This window comes from Rhinichthys klamathensis, unplaced genomic scaffold (genome assembly GCF_029890125.1).
Source record: "Rhinichthys klamathensis goyatoka isolate OS25496 unplaced genomic scaffold, OSU_Roscu_1.1 h1tg000403l_1, whole genome shotgun sequence".
NCBI lineage: Eukaryota > Metazoa > Chordata > Actinopteri > Cypriniformes > Leuciscidae > Rhinichthys > Rhinichthys klamathensis.
In genome coordinates this window covers 192,710-213,843 of record NW_026606904.1, presented here as the reverse complement: position 1 = coordinate 213,843, position 21,134 = coordinate 192,710, and the positions used below count along the sequence as shown (strand labels likewise).

The following is a 21,134-nucleotide window of genomic DNA, read 5'->3' as shown; positions in this document are numbered from 1 at the left end:
ACAGTATTACAGATGATAAATGGTGCATGACTCAGATGTAAATATTTAGTACTGTAAAATTTATATAATTATTTTAAGTTTTCAACTTGTTACTGTATGTGGGAGTTCAAATCAGTTTGTATTGTTAGATTATAATTATGTTTCCTTTTCTCATTTTCCAGGGAGTTGAGCAACATTTCCATAAACAAAATTCTGATGCTGACAGAGGATGGAGTGATAGTACCAAAGATACACTGTCCACATCAGACAATAATCTTACTTTGTTCAGACACATCACATTTGAATGACTGGGATCTTGATCATCAGACACCTGATTTTTTATAATTTTTTATAAAATAGCAAATATTTTAATTTCCTCTAGATCAAAACAAACACAGTTCACATGTACACAAGAGGTTGTACTTTATTCATATTAGTTTATGCTGATCATGGATTAGCATACCAACAGCATATGAATGTTAAGGGGATAGTTCACCCAAAAATACAATTCTCACTTATTTTACTCATCCTCATGCTGTCCCAGATGCATTTTACTTTCTTTCTACAGATAAACACGAATTAAGATTTTAAGGAAAGTAATCCATCTCTGCGTGTCCTAAAGATGCTTTAAAAACCACACACAGTGAGCGTGATGTCCATGCGACCTCAGTGGACGAATCAATGCCTTCTGGAGTGAAACAATAGGCTAGACAAGAAAAATACTAATAATGTAAACTATTAAAAATCACTTCCGACCAACTGTCATACGTACATGATTTCCATTACACGAGAGTAGATGTTAAAACTTCATGCTGATTTGTACTCGGCTTTCGCCAAGATAAGCAAAACTAAGACGTAGCTTTACAGTAAACTATGCTTCTCCATCCATTTACGCTTCTTTCCATAAGGTAGTGTGACTCCCCTTCTGTCCGGCGTTAACGGCAGCAGTGTACTTGGCGCGTTAGCGCACGCGACGGCTGCAACTACAGGACCAGCACGACAACCGTCTGGATTGAACCGAGTAGGGGACATCTCTAGGGTCTTCAAGTGGGCACCTTCCGTCCTCAGTGTTTCGTCGACTAGCCCACGACACCTCAAGAGGGCTCGACAGTGACTCTGGCGTCCCAGAGTCACCCCCCTCCGTCCCCCACTCAACTCAGCCCAGCTTACTGACCTCTACATCCCTCCTGCTGCTGAGACCTAACCACAATATCACAATCTCTCCGCGACCCAACCATACGCGCCAACCCGTTGACTAAGGCTGTCGAGCCCCACTGGTGCGTTAATATGCAGTTTCAGTGGACAACGGTTCCGTATGGCATACCACCTACCGCAAAACACAATATCTACCCAACCACCCGTCATTCACGCAATATCCACAGGAACGTATACAAACAAACCAACAGACTCTTCAAGTTTTCAAGAACTCTACGAAACCGTAGCGTGGCGGCCTGTACACAGCCAGCTAGAATCTTTCCGTCTCAACCACAGCCAGTTGCTGCTCCTTTCTGCTGCTTCAGATAAGTTCTTTACTGTGCGACGCAACTCTTGGCCACTGAATCCGACGTCTCTGAGGAACCGGGTTGTAGAGTGTGCCACAAAACCTCGACAACCCACTTCCACTGGATAAACCTGGACTCTCCATCCTCGCTGTTCTGCTTCAGTGGCCAGATGAGCATACCGCAGTTTCTTCCTCTCATATGCCTCATCTACCGCATCCTCACATGGCACTGTTAACTCTATCAGTTGAACAATGCGTGCTGATCCAGACCACAAAACAATATCTGGTCGTAGGTTAGTGGTGGCAATCTCAGGTGGAAAAATAAGCCGTTGGTCAAGATCAGCCAGCATCTTCCAGTCCCTAGCAGCTTCCAGTTGTCCTGGGCGAGAATTGGTGTTAACACCTTTTCTTGGTGGTTGCTCGCCTGGGCGGAGGAATATTGTCTTCTGCGTGTAATGTTTTGCTAGAACAGGTGGCAACTTATTGGTCATGTTACGCTTGCCTTCTAATGCTAAAGCCAAACATCGCAGTACTTGGTCATGGCGCCAAGTAAACCGACCTTGGCTAAGAGCCACCTTACATCCTGTCAAAATGTGCCTTAATGTGGCAGGTGATGAACACAAAGGACAAGAGGGATCCTCTCCTACCCAGAGGTTTAGGTTCTGCGGTGATGGGAGAACATCATATGTTGACCTAATAAGGAAACTGATCCTACTCTCTTCCATTGACCAAAGGTCTTGCCAGCCCATCTTACGTTGTTCCACACTCTCCCATCTCATCCACTCTCCCTGCTTGGCCTGTGAAATGGCCTTTATACACCTCATCCTCTCCTCCTGCTTTCGCACCTCGTTGACTACCAGCTTCCTCCTCTGAGCTGGGCCTGCCTTGTGCCATTTAGGAGGAGCTAAACTGAGCCCAAAACCCCCTCTTCCATGCTGTACTTGTCCCACGATATCCCTAATTTGAAGGGCAGCCTTTGCCTCTACTACAGATTTCTTTGCTGACCACTTTCTACCTGTTTTTAACACAGGGGCTGCCTCCCTTACACATTTGTCGCGTGACTCTACTAATGTCATTTCCAGTCTGACCTTGGCACACTTGAACTCCTCGGTTAAAGCAGAGACTGGCAGCTGCAATATTCCTTTACTATAAAGTCCTACTCTGCTGAGGCAGCGTGGAACTCCCAACCATTTCCTGATGTATGAACTTACCAACGCTTCCAGCTTATCCACTGTTGTCAAAGAAACCTCGTACACGGTCAGTGGCCACAGCAACCTCGGCAGTAGACCAAACTGAAAGCACCAGAGTTTTAGTTTACCAGGTAGAGCACAGCTGTTTATGCTCTTCAACCCTTCCACTGCTTGTCGTCTAACTTCTCCCACCCGAACTGTGTCCTTTAGATCCCCATCGTACCATCTCCAAAGACTCTTCACTGGCTTCTCAGAAACTGTTGGTATTGCCTCACCATTAATGAAGAATGTTTTATCTACTACCTTTCCTTTAACTATCGAGATGCTCCTTGATTTAGAGGGCTTAAATTTCATTCGTGCCCATTCAATATTATCTGTTAACTTCCCCAATAACCGATTAGTGCAGGCTACTGTTGTAGTCATGGTTGTCATGTCATCCATGTATGCTCTGATTGGTGGTAGTCGCATCCCAGAAGCCAAGCGCTCTCCTCCTACTACCCATCTTGATGCCCTCATGATTACTTCCATCGCCATGGTAAAAGCCAGTGGAGAAATGGTGCATCCTGCCATTATTCCAACCTCTAGGCATTGCCATGTGGTGCTGAATTTTGGAGTTGAGAAACTGAATTGCAAATCTCCAAAATAGGCTTTCACTAAATTTGTTATTGACATTGGTACTCTGAAAAAATCAAATGCTGCCCAAAGAAGCTCATGTGGCACTGAACCATATGCATTAGCCAAATCCAGGAATGTCGCATGGAGCTCCTTCCTCTCCTTTTTAGCTGACTGAATTCGTTGCCAGATAACATTGATGTGTTCTAAGCATCCTGAGAACCCTGGAATACCCGCTTTTTGAACTGAGGTGTCAATGAAGCCATTCTTTAACAGGTAGGTGGACAATCTCTGGGCAATAATGCTGAAGAAAATCTTACCCTCAACGTTTAATAGTGAAATAGGACGAAACTGACTGATGCTTGTAGCATCTTTTTCTTTAGGTATAAAGACTCCACCTGCTCTGCGCCATGCTCTAGGTACAACCTGTTTTTCCCATGCCACTTTTATCAATTTCCACAGAATTCGCAGAACTCCTGAAGCACTCTTGTACACTCTGTACGGAACTCCATTAGGCCCTGGAGATGATGAAGCCCTTGCCTTTCTCACAGCCTGCTCTACCTCTTTCCACTTAGGTGCACAGACCTCCATTTGGTATTCTGGTGGGTTGATAGGTGGTATGTCTGATGGAATTGACATAGGCTCATGCCTTTTTGCATCTGTATGCGTGTCCTCCAAATATCTCTCTAGCTCAATCCTAGATGTTTTTAAAGTGCCATTCTTCTCACTGGTGAATAACTTCTTTACGAATTTGAATGGGTCTTTATAGAAATTAGCCCTCGCACGTTCCTTCTTTTTGTAGCGTTTCCGTAGGCGCTCAGCTCTGCGTAATGTTGCCAGCTTATCTTTTATGGCCCTCTGTAAGAGATTGAGTCCCTCCTTCTGACTTTGTTCTGCTCTTTTCCATTGCTTCCTCAGCTGTCTCCTTTCTCTAACTAACCCTTCAATTTTCTGCTGCCGCCTAGACATTCCAGGAGTAGTTTGTACTTTTTCCTTCCTTTTTTCCACACCAAACCTCTCACTTCCATATGCGTAAATGATGTCCCCAAATTTATCCAGCTTCTTTTCAACTGTACCAGTTAATCTTTCCAATGCAAAGCATAGATCTGTGTTTACCGTGTCCCATGCAGTTTTCTCACAAGCTCTTGGCCATCTAACTCCAGGCCTATGCCCGTTGAGGTTCTTTTCTCTCTTATGCTGGTTAGCCTGACCGGGTTCACAAGTATGAATATGTTCATCACTAACTGTGCAAGCCCTCCTCTCCTCTATGACAGGGGTGCTGATATCCTGCGAGCTGTGGTTTGCTTCCTGTCGCTGGATTTCATTCGACTGACTTGACTGACTTCGTAAGAAGTACTGATCAATGCGAGGCCCTTGTCCCTTCTCCCTCAAGCATTTCATTTTCCCTTGATGAACCTTCAAACCCCTGACCGTTGTCACCTTGCTCCAGCCACAGACACAAACTTGGAGTTCAATGACTTTACTTACTGCAGATCTTGAACTAGTCTTACTCTCCATACTCATATCCGTTTCCATTCCTAAGTCGTTAACCATGTTGTCCAACATTGAGTCATCTTCCGCCCCCGCTCTCGCAGACTCTAGGGGTATTTTTCTCTTTAATTTCTCAGAAGCCTTGGGCGGGTGTCTCCAGCATCCTGTAAACACGGAGCTGGATACTGCCGACAAGGGTAGCTAACCCTTACCAGCCCCATTGGGGTCTCTTTCCTCCTGTCAGCTGTCTCTCCAGGCTGTCACAAGGTCTTTCCCTGGTTGCCAGCAGCACTATTCACCGCAGTCACTGGATGTATCCAGATGTATCCATGAATTACAATCCACTTGTATTATATGGACTCACAGAGACGGATTATTTCCTTACAAATCTTTGTTTATGTTATGAAGAGAGAAAGTCATATACATCTGGGAAGACATGACGGTGAGTAAATGAGGAGAGAATTCTCCTTTTTTGGGTGGACTATCCTTGTACCCACCCAGTCACTGCTTTGTTACTTTTACTATAACAGGAACTGTTCAAAGGATCATAGCATCATTTAAAATGTATATGAATTTTAAATATGTATTCTGTATTTGTAATTGTGCAATTTGTATAGTAATGTATATCATGATAATACTGTGCATTACATGTATAGTATGCAGGTAATGTTTTGTGGATTCTGGTCTTTCCTGTCACAACATTATTGCATCCAAGACTTTCACTTTGATACTTGTGTATATGCCGTATTGACAATAAAGAATGTACATTTATTTGAATTCATATTTTTAATTACATCCATTTAACTGGTTGAATAAGTCACAATTGAAACTGTTGATGATTGTTAAAATTTTAAATTTACAATTTAAATGTTAGAAGATAATATTAACTAAATTAAATAACTAAATAAAATTATCAGTATGATAAAAAACATTATTTGTGTGACATGTAATGAAATGCCCTTTGAGGTCTGTATCATTTGACAGCAAGCCACAATTGTAATTTTCATATTGTTTAAATTCCTCTTATGTAAGTGATCATTAATGTTAATGGTGTAAATGCATATGCTAACATATGCTTGACGGCTGAATATATCACACACTATGCTAGTATTATTTTTACATAACAGCTCAACCTAATCAGAGCAAAACATGCAAAAGAATCATCAGGAATAAACAAATATTCTCCGAAAACATTGGACACTATACAATATTTTCAGTATTATATACAGTAGGCCTATTTTAATGTACAATTACACCTGAATAGACTGAATAGATCTCTTGCACTCCTAAAAGCTTCTGTCGACAAAGGAGTAGCAGCAGGTAAATACAGATACAATTAAAAAACAAACATAACTTAATATCAGTAAAATTAAATAGAAACCTGCGCTTAAAGACGCTCACATCCACACATGTAAACACAACACTGACGTCTTCACTTCCAGGTCAAGAAGGTGCTGTCAATCAAAAACTCAGTAGCCAATGAGAACACACTGCTACTAGCCCCGCCCCCACGAGAGATATGTGTCAGAACTGCGAACGAAAACTCAGGAAGCGTAAACGAAAACTTCAGAAGCGTAACTGAAAACTCTGGAAGCGCATTTGTAAGTTCAGATTTATGTGTGTGTAGAAAAGAAAGAAATATGAGAAATAGTTATCAAAACATGCAGTGTATTAAGAACGAAGTAAAAAAATGTGCCCGCGATTTATTCTTTTTTTGGTTTCAAAGATATTTTTTTCAGTTTCAATTTATATTTTCATCAGTTTCTTGAAAAGTTGCGTTCATTATTATTGGCACAAAAGTAATTCCATACACATAAGTAGCCTATTCTTGGTCATAAATGACAAATATAAGATTGAAAACATAAATAAATAAATTTGAAACATTCCCAGTGAAAAGAGGGACTAAAATACTATAGGATAAGAGCAGCTGCTCTTTTATGTGAAAACTAGTAGGCCTACTAATTAAAACGGTAGTATATAGTAATAGACTGATTTGTGAAATATGCTCACAGGTAGTGTGTGTGTGTGTGTGTGTGTGTGTGTGTGTGTGTGTGTGTGTGTGTGTGTGTGTGTGTGTGTGTGTGTGTGTGTGTGTGTGTGTGGAAACTGATCTCTCTTTCTTTACTGGATGTTAACAGTCTGAAATGGCATTTGCTCCGCCTCCAACATTCGTAGAGTGACGTTTAGTTTAAAACCGAAAGCAGATTTCTCAGACTGTTTAAAGTTTACTATTACAAACATCGCAAGTGCATCTGAACACAACTTTTTTCTCGACGTTCTTGTAAAGGTAAGGTTAATGACGACAGCACATTTTCCTTTATTAGCCTAGATAAATAGGCTAAGTTGCGTAAATTCGCAGCGATTGTCGTAGAGACATGAACTATCTTAGTTAATATAGGTACGACACTAATTAATAACCTTTTAAAACGCTTTCATGAATAACGTAGGAATTATGCTCTCAGTTTAATAATTTAATCACATTTAGGCTAACTTGGGGATCGAAAGAAATTCACAATTAGAAAATTGGGATTCAAATGTGTTAAACCTGTTTCAGGTAGGCTATAATTCAAATGTATTGTTTAATTAAAATCTGTCATTATCGTAAACCTTTGCCGTCTGCACAGCTCATATTAGGGTCTTCGCAAAATAACGTTTTTTTTTTTCTTTCAATTCTCAATTCCTACTTCCTTGTTTGTCGCATCGAGAGAAAATGTAAACATGTTTACCTAGCCTAATTATTCGCACCACAAACGAGACAAGTCGAAGGTTTACTATCACTTCACTCCAAACACAAAGCGCTATGATATAACAGAAAACCCAAATTGCATTTCCAATATTAAAGGAACATTATCTTTATCACAGGCCTATTCGTTTTGTTTTTTACATCACTTACAATTGCAGAAACTAGTTTGTTCGCTAGTCCTTACTGTGCTGTCCCCACTGAACTTGCATCAGTCAGTGTCACTAGAGTAAAGAAACAAATGGGTAAACTTATTGGGTTCCACATTATTTTGATAGTCCACTTAACTAACTTGACGTTCTACTAACTAGAAGTAATTTTGCAACTACACGTTAACTCTCAGAGTATTAGTAGACTGGTAGGTTACGGTTAGATGGGTTCGGGTTAATAAGTTGACTTGTATGCAGTTACTTATAGTCAGTAAAATGTCTAAAGTGGACTATCGAAATAAAGTGTTACCACTTATTGTGACGCAGTTTATTCTACACATCTGTTCCATAACTCCAGTATCGGAACATACCAGTATGAATTCTGCCTAGCAACAACTGATGTCATATCCTATTTATTGTCAGTGCAAGAGAGAAGGGGGTAAGGCTAATGCATGTAGGCCAGGTAATCACATATATTCACAACATTATAATCAGCTATACATAGCTATACATTATAATCAGCTATACAGTTATGAAAATCTTAAAGGTATGAAGATCATCTGATCTGAATGTCTCTTGGAATCCTACTTAAAAATTATGTAATAGTGTCACACAGTTAATGCAGCCAAATAAAAAATAATGATAAAATCTGAAGCTTGTCTGCAGTAGGCTATAAAATTATTGGTTACCCGTAAGCCAATCACATAATGTTTGGTTTCCCTTCCAGTGCGTGTGCAATAACTGGGCGCGGCCAATATGCTAATATTTCATATCTACGTCACTACGAAACGGCTAATGACTCGTTTGAAAAACAATTAATTTCATTGACTCAGAGTCGACTCTCACTTTTGAAAGACAATAACTGTATATACGGTGCACTTTCAGATATAAAACTTTGCAGGACGTTTTCATTCACTTAGAGCTATATTACACACTACATGAACAGTCATTTTCACAAATCCATGATAGGGGCCCTTTAACAAACACTCTTCTTGTTCGGGCTTCAGTTTGCAAATGCCGGGAATATTCTCCACAATAGAGCGAATTACATCCCGTGTCTCCATATCCGCGGTCGTCTTCGATTTCCTTAACCTAAAATACAATATCTTAAACTTTTTATTTTTTATTTTTATTTTTTTATTGCTTCAACAACAGTTACAAAACTTGAACAAATGAAATTAAATAAATAATAATGAAATAAAAGGGCCAGGGTTAGGTATACAAAAATACATAAGAGACAAACAATGGTATAATAAACCAAACAGATATTAAAAGGCTTTGACAATTCACAAAATCATAAATGTATTCAATAAATGAATGGTTTTAACAGCTTTTTTGTTTGTACTGTCCTTAATAGAAACCATATAATGTTCTAGATCTTTGAATACCACAGAAAAAAGAGGTTTCTGATTGCTAAATTTACACCGATGAATATGAAACTTAACAAATATAATCACCAAATTAATAATAGATGCTTCGTTTCCCATACCTGTTTCATATTTGACAAAACCAATTATTACATGTTCATATAACAAAAGGAAGTTGCAATCCAATTTGTCATTAATAAATTAAGAAACTTCCCACCATAACCTCTTTGTATACTGACAGTGCCAAAAAATATGAGGTACAACAAAACAAAATGATCAATTTACTTCTACATCTTTGTTAAATTTGGATAGAAAATGTTTAGCGGGGTAAAATTTGTGCAATATCTTAAAGGGTTACTCCACTTTTTTTGGAAATAGGCTCATTTTACAACTCCCCCAGAGTTAAACTGTTGAGTTTTACCGTTTTTGAATCCATTCAGCCGATCTCCGGTTCTGGCGGTACCACTTTTAGCATAGCTTAGCATACATCACTGAAGTGGACAAGACCATTAGCATTTCTCAAAAAAAAATTACCAAAGTGTTTCGATATTTTTCCTATTTAAAACTTGACTCTTCTGTAGTTACATCGTGCACTAAGACCGACGGAAAATGTAAAGTTGCGATTTTCTAGGCTGATATGGCTAGGAACTATACTCTCATTCCTGCGTAATAATCAAGAAACTTCACTGCCGTACCATGAGTGCAGCAGGCGTAATGATATGACGAACTTAGTCCCGGTCACGTTGGAAGTTACCGAGCTGGGGACTATTTTCAGGCGCTGCGTCATATCATTACGCCTGCTGCTCTCATGGTACGGCAGTGAAGTTTCTTGATTATTACGCAGGAATGAGAAAATTTTTCTGATCACCATAACGGTGACTAAAATATAGATTTTCTCCTTCAGTGATTCTGCTAGTTAACATCTGGTGTCTTCAATAATATCTCAATCATCACTCAATTATTCACTTAATTATCTCATTAACTTTAACACTCTTGAGTCTGGATCCAAATAAACTCCCAGTAAAGTTCATTTAACACTGGAGGTTTTGCTGTGGGTGGAATAAAAATATGGCAGGACTTTTACTTTCTGACCCCTGGACTTTCCACCTCTGAACAGTTCACATTTATGTAAACTAAGGCATAGACCTGAGGCACTGGAAAAAGTTCCAATGAGCTCGACAGCTGACTGGATTTGATCAGCATTTTTCAGGAAAAGAGCTGTGTCATCAGCCAACTGACTTATCAGGACACTTCTCTCTTCAACTTCCCTTTATCTGACTTGATTTCATGAAATGACAAAACGCCTGAGTGTAACGCTTCTCATCCGACAGCACTCAAATTACAGGCGGACACGGAGAACTGTTTCATGCGTTGTTTACTCTGTAACACAAGGGAAAATATATATTCTCTGGCGACAGTAGGCATTCACACATACATGCATCACCATCTTCAGCATTGATAAACTTCTCTGCTGTTGTTTTAAACATCAGAATGCGACGCAGCGCAAATTTATCTCAATAGAACAGTTTTAACAGTTAAGAATCAAACATAAAAACATACCTGTAACACAAGGAAAAATATATATTCTCTGGCGACAGTAGGCATTCGGCATTCACACACACATGCATCTACAAAAGCAAACAAAGATGATGGCGTCAGCCATGCAACGCACGTTTAGAAAACTGCATCTAAAGTTCGTCACATAGAATCAACATCATTTTACATATTGTTACATAACATCCACGAACTCCATTCTTAATGTTATTCGTGAAATTAACAAATATTTAGTTACAAAAACACTAATTTCCCCGGAGCACATTTTACCTACCACCATCTTCAGCATCGATAAACTTCTGTGCTGGAGGTGGGGGTGTGGTCTCACAGGTGAAAGGGCAAATGTCCACTATATACTCATGTCGCCAAAAGGGGTCACCAAACAGTTATTAAATAAAACAAAACAGTAATTTTGGTGAAAGACATAACATTTAGTAACATTTTTCAACCCTGTTACATGAGCAACAACGAGAAAGAGGTAAACAGAAACTGGGCAACCTTGGCTGACTCCTCTTTCCAGATTAAATCTTTGTGCCATTTTCAATTTCTCAGAACTATTTCCACCTGCGTTTTCATGGCATTACAGAAATAAGCCCCAAAACCAAAGTGTTCTAAACAATAAAACATAAAAGGATGCTCAACAGAATCAAAGGCTTTAAAAAAGTGTAAAAAAAAGTATAAAGCTATCATCTTTTACAAAGTCAGAATAATTAATAAGATCAAAAATAAGTCAGATATTATTAAATATATGTCTATTTCTCATAAACCCAGATTGATTTTCGTCAATAATGGAATCTAAAACTAATTTGAACCATTGAGCAAAGACATGAGCAAATATTTTATAGTCATTATTCAACAGACTAATGGGTCTCCAATTATCAATAAGCAACAAATCTTTCTTTGGCTTAGGAATCAAACAAATTATACCTTGCGTCATAGTTGTAGGAAGTTGTGAGCACTTTAAGCTTTCAGAGTATACTTCAAAATGAAATGGGGCCAGACTCTCAGAGAAATGCTTATAGAACTCAGTGGTAATTCCATCATTACTCAGTGATTTATTACATTTTAAACGTTCAATTGCTTGCTTAATTTCCGTAATCGTTACTGGGACATCACATAACTTTTGGTCCTCTTCAGTAATTGTTTTAACATTCTCAAAATGTTAACAAAATGACGTCATATTATGCTCACTGAATTTAGAAGTGTATGAATTAGAGTAATAATTATAGCAAAAGTTAGAAATTGTGTCAAAATTATCTGTAATCAATCCATTAACATTCATTTTAGAAACAGAATTTAATTTAGCCCTCGACTTTTCAAGAAAAAAAAAGGAGCAGACATCTGTTCTCCGTGCTCTAACCATTTTTGCCTTGATCGAATAAAGGCACCTTGTGCTCGTTGAAGATCATAGGCCTTGCCATGCACCTTGTGCCATTCTGTACATAATATCAAGCTCATTTTGGAGCTCTGATAGACGCAATCTCTGTCCTTCTAACAGGTCCACTGTGGGAATGTTGGAAATGGCTAAGATTTCACTAACAACTTTCTCTTCCATAAGACGTTGTGATTTAACTAATGTGCTTCTAAATTTCCTCAAATATTTTCCAATTTAAAATTTTAATAATTCCCAATTATGACGGAACAACCCATCCTTTTTGGCTTTAATCCAGTAATGATTAATGAGTTTTTCCAATTCCTGTTTAACTGCATTCAATTTAAGCAAAGAACTATTCATTTTCCAGTATGAATTATACTTGTTACAATTTATGTTTGGAGAAATATTAATTTTGATTAGTATGGTCTTATGGTCAGTTAATGGTGTTGCGTTAACATTAACAAAAATATTGTTCCCATCAAAATGGTTAGAGACACAAATCAAAAATCAATCCTAGAACGTCTAGAGAGCCATCCTTGTTACTCCAAGTATACACAATATCATCTAAATTTCTCTCTCTCCATATGTCAATCAGACCAAATCTGCCCATAAACAACTTTAAATTAGCATTTAAATTTGAAGGTGGTCTTGGTGGCCATCTATCTATTGATTCATTTAAAACAACATTAAAATCGCCCCCTTTTATTAGATAGGAATCCGGAAATTTGGATAACCAATGTTTAAGCTTTTCCTCCAATAAACATAATAACCGGTCATTGTCAGATTTACAATTATATCCATAGATACCCAGCCAGTACAGCCATGTGGGGCCCACATGGGTTTGACGTGGGCTATCTAACTGGGACCCAGCCAGTTTTGCTCCCGGTTTCCATGTAGGCCCCACATGGGTTTGCCCAGATGAAGTGAACACTGCTCAGTGTGCACACTACAGGCTGTTAAATGTAACACTGATCAGTGTTGGAGTTAATGAGATAATTAAGTGATTGAATATGATTGAGCATTATTGATGAACACCTGGTGTTAGTAAGCAGAATCACTGAAGAAAAGAGAAACACAAGAGCTACTTCCAGTACTTCCAGTTTTCAGTATTTCTATTCATTAAAAATAAACGAGTTCTGATTTGCAAACTAATAATTTTTTTTTCTTGTATAGACTGTCTTAGTGTTTTTGTATGATTTAATAGCTTTGCTATAGCTGGTGTTGCTATTGCAGCTTTCCGTATGGTGGGGGATTTATTATTTAAAAAATAATGATAATCGAGTTACATTTTTAAAAGGGATTTAAAGGAATAAAAGGTAGGTCTAATTGTAGTTAAGTAATCAATTTAAACTATTTGCAAATAATTTATGCAACACTGTTTTAATGGAAAATTGTATGATTATGTCATAATTTGGCCCTTTTTTACAGCAAGGGTTAACAGTGCTGTTATTATCAATAAAAACTGTCACCTCGGGTGAAAAATGTCATCCTGTGTTCAGTCTTTTAAACTTCTCCTCAACGTGCATGCAGTGTAAATAAAGCAGTTGCATCAATGAAATGATAGTGGCTAAAGTTAGTCCACGGCCACACCCCCGTACTAATGGTACCGCCCACGGCGCAAATTACAAGACGAAAATTAGAAAAACAGAAAATAAGTTTGATTTCATTTATTCAAATGTTTATTTCTGAAGTCACAATTTAGCACAAGTAAAATTGAAAAAAGGGAGAAAAAGGCAACTATCCATTGATAATGTAACTGGAAAAACAAGAAAAATGAGTCTGCTTCAAATGCAATGTTGCATTTGCATTGTATGGTCTGAAAATTGAATTGACAAACATGAAATTTACAAAAAATGATTTACGTTGACACACACACACAGATATCAAAACCCAGCGTATGAATCTCACCAATGGTGACTATCACAAATATTTAGATGAACAGATTAATTCAGAACATCACTGAAAAGATACTAATTCACAACAAAAACAACAGCACAAAATAAAAGCAAATATTTAGAATGTATTCATGTTGCAATGCATGCTGGGAGTTTTGTACTATGCTGGTACCTAGCATGCATTGCAGCAAAGTACTTTTGATTTTCATCATTTTTGAGATTCATACGCTGATTGTTGATGTCTGTGTGTGTCATCGTAAACTGATTTTTTCATGTTTGTTAAAGTCTTCTAACTTCTTGTTATAATATTGCAATAACAGGGTTTGTGTTGAAAAAAATATTAATGTGACATGATTGTTATATTAAAATGTCTCAGTGAATGAGTTCATTTCATGATGATTACAAAACCATCAACAGGTAACCATCATCACCTGATTTCATTTCACTTTAGCTTTCTTTGCTGCTGCAATGTGTTTGACAAACATGAGCCAAAACAGACATTAAATGTAATAACAGTTCAGAGCCCAACTAATGGAAACACTGATCACTGTTATGGAAACTTCAAATTAAACAGAGTTAAGCCTCTGTTAATTCTCAATAAAAACTTCTGCAGACGTCTGACAGAAATAAAGTCAATCTGGTTAGTAATAAGTGAAGCTGGTAATGCTGTTTGTGGAGTTGTTTATTCCTCCTCTGCTGAGATCTTGAGGGATTTAATGTCTTCTCTTCAGTGGATTTCACCGACTGTGTCTGAAGTCAGTTGTAGTTATTGTGTTTCTGCTCGTCTCTTTTTCTGTTCTCTTCTTTCCTTCTGTGATTCTGCTTGTTAACAGGCTTATTAAGGTTGAGATGACTTCATATTTAATGTACACAGATTTTGTGGCTCAGATAAGGTCCAGCTCTGGTTTATTTCTTTGCTCTTGGCTGACATGTGGCATTGCTGTGGCCTGCTTGTGGCCCAGATCTGGCAAACAGGAGTGGGCCACCCAAGGGCCGTCATTCCACGCTGCATGTGGACCAGATCCGCATTCCACAAGGTCCAGATGTGGGCCAGATCTACAACTTTACAACTACGGATGACATACTGCAGATCTTGTTCTTGCTTCTCGGCATGTTTGTCACAAGAAACAATTGTTTCTTGTGACAAACATGCCGAGAAGCAAGAACAAGATCTGCAGTATGTCATCCGTAGTTGTTTACTATGTCACTTTACTATGTCGCTTTATTCTTCGCGCGAAAATGACGTCGATTGCTTCTTTCCGGCAAACACCACGCCTATCAAGTAAGGGTACTGTTGGCGGTGGAAACGCTAGCTGGATCATGGTTTACCGACCCGAACCGTACTGTACTGTACCGTACCGTGCCGCTCAGTGGAAACGAGCCATAAAGGTACAGTTATATATTTTGTACCCATAGGAACAAAATTGTACCTTCACTGTACCTTTTTTTCTAAGTGTGCAGGAACCAATCTTTGGAGAAGTTTGTTTATTCACAAAGGTGGACAAAAACATTGTGTTGGCTTTTTAAAGATTATTTTGATGATGACTTTTAATCCTATGCTGTGGAAAAGATAGAGGAGTAGACAGTCAGACATTGATAATAATAAGAAATCTTTCTTGAGCATCAAAGAGACTTCTTTCAAAAACATTAGGATACTTAAAGGCACAATATGCAGGAATTCCGTTTTTGTCAAACAGCGACCCCTAGAGTCGCTGTGGAGTACTTGTATTTAACGTTACTGTCGTAAATGCCACTCACGCACAGCGTCTGCCATAGACTGGTCTCTGCACTCACTGCCTGATACCCCTTTGAAGCTGTTATATTAAGGTACAAATCGTGCATAGTGTGCCTTTAAATAAGAGATCTAGCCCTAAAATGTGTTTTTGAACTCAACCTGAGCGCTCGTGTCCGCTGCTATCAGTGTCATGGATACATAGTGTCTCTTGTGGCGGCGCGCGTGCAGTCTTCATTCGGACGCGCTCTTCAATCTATCGCCGTTGCGGAGACTCTATTCATTCAGGTGAAATCACAAAATAAAATGCACACAAACTTAAAAAGATTTACTTACTAGTCCATCAACAAGATCGCCAGGTCAGCATCACTGTTGTGTTGCATCCAGTGCTGCTTTTTAGCTCGCGCCAACGAGTGAAAGCCCGACCGAGTGGGACTCTTGTCCGGTTCCTCACGCGGTCAGATTCTCTTTTCCTTTTCCTAGTCTCTTCCGACCGCGTTTTCTTTGCTTTTTCCATCGTCGAGTATCACGTCTGAAATGCGCGCAAGTGTCTTCATGCTTCATAAGTTGTTGATGTGTGTGACGTCGTTGCCGTAAAGCATGTCGTGATTCTCACGAGATTTGTCGGGGGCGCTCCTCTCTAACTTGCATTGCTGGTTTTTCCAACGGCGACCCCCCACGCTTTACTACCAGGATGATTCACCCTACTATGAGTTTCTTTACCACTGAAATGACTTTACAGCTGTTATATTAAGGTACAATTCTTGCATAGTGTGCCTTTAAATACTTATTTTGGCCACCAGTGTACATGAATCCAACAAATCTTTGGAAATAATAATTTTGAAGGTGGGGTTATGTTATGTGTCATGTATTGTGAAAAGAACTGTGTTTTACCCTGTGTTGGTAAAAAAAATTCCTTTTTGACTACTTAATGTATTAATATTCTGCAGTTTTATGAATGTAATGGGTGCTATTTAATTATAATAATTGTATAAGCTAAACAACCAATGCCTCCACAATCATTTTGTCATATGCTAACATTTTGTTTAGGATTTTATGTACTTTTTTTTAACTATGTGTGCAGTGATGGACAGCACATAATGTGTAAATTTAACATGTTTACACATCTTTGAGCTAACCTTTCTGACCTATTTACTTTGTTAAAATTGACACAAAACCCTAAACTCACCCATTAATGTGTAAAAATGTAACACATCCTTTCCAGCATTGGCAGACTGTTTATTTTGTGATGTTTATGAAATGTTTTAAATAAAATTTAAAAAAAATGGTATTTTGTAAAAATTTTGTCTAATTGATTTGAATGTCAGTGGTACTTATGTAGGATAAAAATTTATTCTATATCAAAATCATGAAATCTAATTTATATTTTTAGTACAAATAAAAATAATTACAGTAGTGTACTGATTAGCTTGATTTTTACAGTAATACACTGTATTACACAATTACAGTACCATGTAGTTACTGTAAAACTGATATACGGTTATGTACTGTAAATCTTAATTACAGTAACTTACTGGCAACAGTGTTGCCAGTAAGTTACTGTAAAAAAAAACTTGAAAAGTCTAACAGTGTATATATATATGTATATATGTATATATTATATGTATATATATGTGTGTGTGTATAAATGTGTGTGTATAAATATATATAAATATAAATATCGGCTTTACACATATCGGCAATCGGCCACTCTGCTCTCTAAGATATCGGCCATCAAAAAACCCATATCGGTCGACCACTAATAATTATGTCCCGCAGTCTGGATGGTCTGCCTTTTGAATACCACTGGTGTAGAGAATCTTTGAAAGATTGGTTATGTTTTTTTCTTTTTTCTTTCTTACAGCACTTTCTATCCTTAGGCCACAACTTTAAAATGGAACAAAGTTTGAATTTGCTGTTACTGGGAAGAACAGGAGCTGGGAAAAGTGCATCAGGAAACACCATACTGGGACGAGAAGCTTTCAAATCAAAGAAAAGCTCCAGATCAGTCACTCAAGATGTTGCAGTTGAATCTGGAACTGTTGATGGGTTTCCAGTCACTGTTTATGACACACCAGGATTATTTGACACTGAGCAGAATGAAAAAGAGATTCAGCAGATTTATGCAAATGTTCTCCAGAAATGTGAATCAGGTCCCTGTGTCTTTCTACTGGTCATCAAAGCTGACAGATTCACTGAAGAAGAGAGACAAACTGTGGAGAAGATTGAGGAGCTGCTGGGAGAAGAGCGCTTGGAGAAAACCTGGATTCTCTTCACCAGAGCAGACGAATTAGAAGAGGAAAATATGACAATAGAAGAATTCCTTGATGAGACTGAACCACTGAATCAACTTGTTAAGAAATATGATCAGAGATGCCACGTGTTCAACAACAAGACAAAGAAAAATACTTATCAAGTTAAAATGCTGCTTCCAAAAATACTTAAGCCATATTTAGACACAATAGGTGAGTCTTTTATACTAATAATAAATATTCATGGACATATTTTAATCAATATTCTTTGAATTTAAAATGGTATTAATTTTTTTCTTTATCATGTAATAGAAGAAGGTACAGAGATCCTGAAGCAGAATCCACTGAAGAGAAAAATACCAAAGGATTTTGAACCAGACACTCCTGTCTCCAGTCTCTCATCCAGACGGATTGTTCTTCTGGGTAAAACTGGTTTTGGGAAAAGTGCATCTGGAAACACAATACTGGGACAGAGACAGTTTAACTCTGTGATGAGAATGAATGCAGTAACCAGTGAATGTTCAGTTGCTCACGCCACTGTTTCAGGCAGATCTGTGTCTGTAGTTGATACTCCTGGATTCTTTGACACACAGATGAAAACTGAAAAGTTAATGACAGAGATAGCGAGAAGTGTTTATATATCCAGTCCTGGACCGCACGCTTTTATCATTGTGTTTCCTGTGAATATGAGATTTACTGAACATGAGCAGCAGATTCCTCAGATGATTGAGATGATGTTTGGTGAAGAAGTGTTAAAATACTCCATCATTCTCTTCACTCATGGAGATCTGCTGAAAGGAAAGTGTGTAGAGAAACTCATTGAGGAGAACTGTAGATTAAGAGATCTAGTTCAGCAGTGTGGAGGCAGATTTCATGTCTTCAACAATGGAGATGTGAATAACAGAGATCAGGTGAATGATCTACTGCAGAAGATTGACACAATGATAGAGCAGAATGGAGGAGGACATTACAGTAATGAGATGTATGAAGATGCTCAAAAACTCAAACGAAAGGAAGAAGAGCAGAGAGAAAGAGAGGAAGAGGAAAGAAAGCAACAAGAGGAGAAACAAAGACAAGATGAAGAAAAGAGGAGACAAGAGGAGATTGAGAGAGTGATTAAGGTGACAGAGGCGGAAATCAGAGCAGAGATGGAAACTAAACTGAAGTCTGAACAAGAAAGATTTATGGTTACGAGACAGAGAGAGGACGATGAGAGAAAACAACAAGATAAACAAAGACAAGATGAGATTGAGAGAGTGATAAAGGAGTCAGGGGAAAAAATCAGAGCAGAGATGGAAGCTAAACTGAAAAAAAAGGAGAATAAAAAAACAGAGGAAGAAGATGGAGCAAGCTCAGAAAATAAAAAAGATGATAAAAAAGAGACTGGATTTGTTAAATTTCTATCCAAGTACTGGCGCCATATTTTAAGTGCTGCACTTATGGGGGGACTGGTTGGTGCTGGAGTTGGTGCTGGTGTTGGTGCTGGAGTTGGTGCTGGAGTTGGTGCTGGAGTTGGTGCTTTAGTAGGTGCTTTAGTAGGTGCTTTAGTAGGTGGCACAGGTTGCTTTGTCCAAAAACGTAAAGAAGAGAGAAAGCAAAAAGAGGAGAAACAAAGACAAGATGAAGAAAAGAGGAGTCAAGAGGAGATTGAGAGAGTGATAAAGGTGACAGAGGTGGAAAAGAGAGCAGAGATGAAAGCTAAACTGAAGTCTGAACAAGAAAGATTTATGGTAACGAGACAGAGAGAGGACGATGAGAGAAAACAACAAGATAAACAAAGACAAGATGAGATTGAGAGAGTGATAAGGAGTCAGTGGATAGATTCAGAGCAAAGATTGTAACATTTAAATAGCAATGTATAGAATAATGTTAAAAAAATAATCATATGTATACAAAATCTAGAATGATTTGTAAAGTATGCAACCAAATGTGACTTCAGTGTGACCAATCCAAACTGAGCCAATCTGTCTTTAATTTTTGCAGTTTCTTGTAGTTCCTGAAAAGAATCTTTGATCTAATTAGTGTGATATGAATAACTAATATTGATTCATCTAAGTTACTATGATCAGAAATGATTCCCAGTTTAACTGCAGCAATCAAAGTGAAATAAACTTAACAAGAAATGTAGTTGCCTGTCATTCTTCAATGTTTTACAATATAAATGCCGAATGTGGTGCTATCTCCTGTCTCTCACTGTAAAAAAAGGTAATTTTTACAGCAGAGTTTCCAGAGAATGTCTGTAAAAAAAAGGAAAAAAAAGAAAAGATTGTAGAATGAAAAACATATATAATCTGTAAATCGTTGGATAGGCATGTCGACATCACGGACAGAGACATAAACAGCCCACAGCAGTTATCAGGAGTTCTGCTCTTTTTATTAAACTTGTTCAACTGTGATCATATAGTGGAATGGTTATTTTTAACAAAAGTACAGTGATATATGTTTTACAATACTTTGTCTATTTCACAGCATTTCTAAAGCATTTCTGCTGTAGAAAACACAGTATATGAAACAGTACAGTGTCTTCAACACCGGAATATAGCTGTTATAGTAACATAATACATTTTTCATATAACAAAAGTCAACATCAAATTCAATATCAGTTACCTGCATATGGGGAAACCAAGCTGAATCAGGATAGGCATGTCGACATCACGGACAGAGACATAAACAGCCCTACACAACGCACAGTAAGTCAGACCACTGTAAAAAATTGTCCTGTAAAATTACAGTAATCTACTGGCAGCTGTGTTGGCAGCAATGTACCGTTAATTTACAGCTCTCCTTTTTAGGGGCCAATCACCGAAGGTGCGGAGGCACTTATTGTATCTCTTCCGGTTCTTATTATTAGGGGCCAAGCACCGAAGGTGCGGGCACCTATTGAAACTGTTCCCGTTCTTATTAGGGGCCAAGCACCAAAGGTGCGGAGGCACCTATTGTATCTGTTCTGGTTCTTAATATTATTCTTCATTCTTCCGACTGGGCGTCTATGGCAGCCCATAGAACCGTTTCCGGGAAAGTTATGAAATTTGGCACACAGATAGAGGACAGTCTGAACTCTCGTCATAGCAATTTTGGAGTCTCTAAATCAATCCCACTAGTGCCACCAACTGTCCAAAGATTCACTCATGTTTATGCTAATAACTTTAGAACCATAAGGGCTAGAAACAAAATTCTTTTTTCCTCTGATTCCTGAGCTCAAGCCGATTTCGATCATTTTGAATTCTCCGAAAAACCTACTTTTTCGAACTCCTCTTAGACGGTTTGTCCGATTTGCACCAAAATGCACCAGATCAT

The 21,134-nt window shown here is 38.2% G+C and overlaps 1 protein-coding gene across 1 annotated transcript; it reads left to right on the top strand.

Annotated features, from left to right (window-relative positions):
* Nucleotides 1–17,439: 17,439 nt before the first annotated feature.
* Nucleotides 17,440–19,678, top strand: LOC130070346 (GTPase IMAP family member 8-like). The gene is made up of 3 exons (XM_056234722.1): nucleotides 17,440–18,050; nucleotides 18,150–19,002; nucleotides 19,039–19,678. Exons 1-3 carry the CDS (start codon nucleotides 17,480–17,482, stop codon nucleotides 19,676–19,678), a joined length of 2,064 nt encoding a protein of 687 aa, XP_056090697.1. The 5' UTR covers nucleotides 17,440–17,479.
* The last annotated feature ends 1,456 nt before the right edge of the window (nucleotides 19,679–21,134 follow it).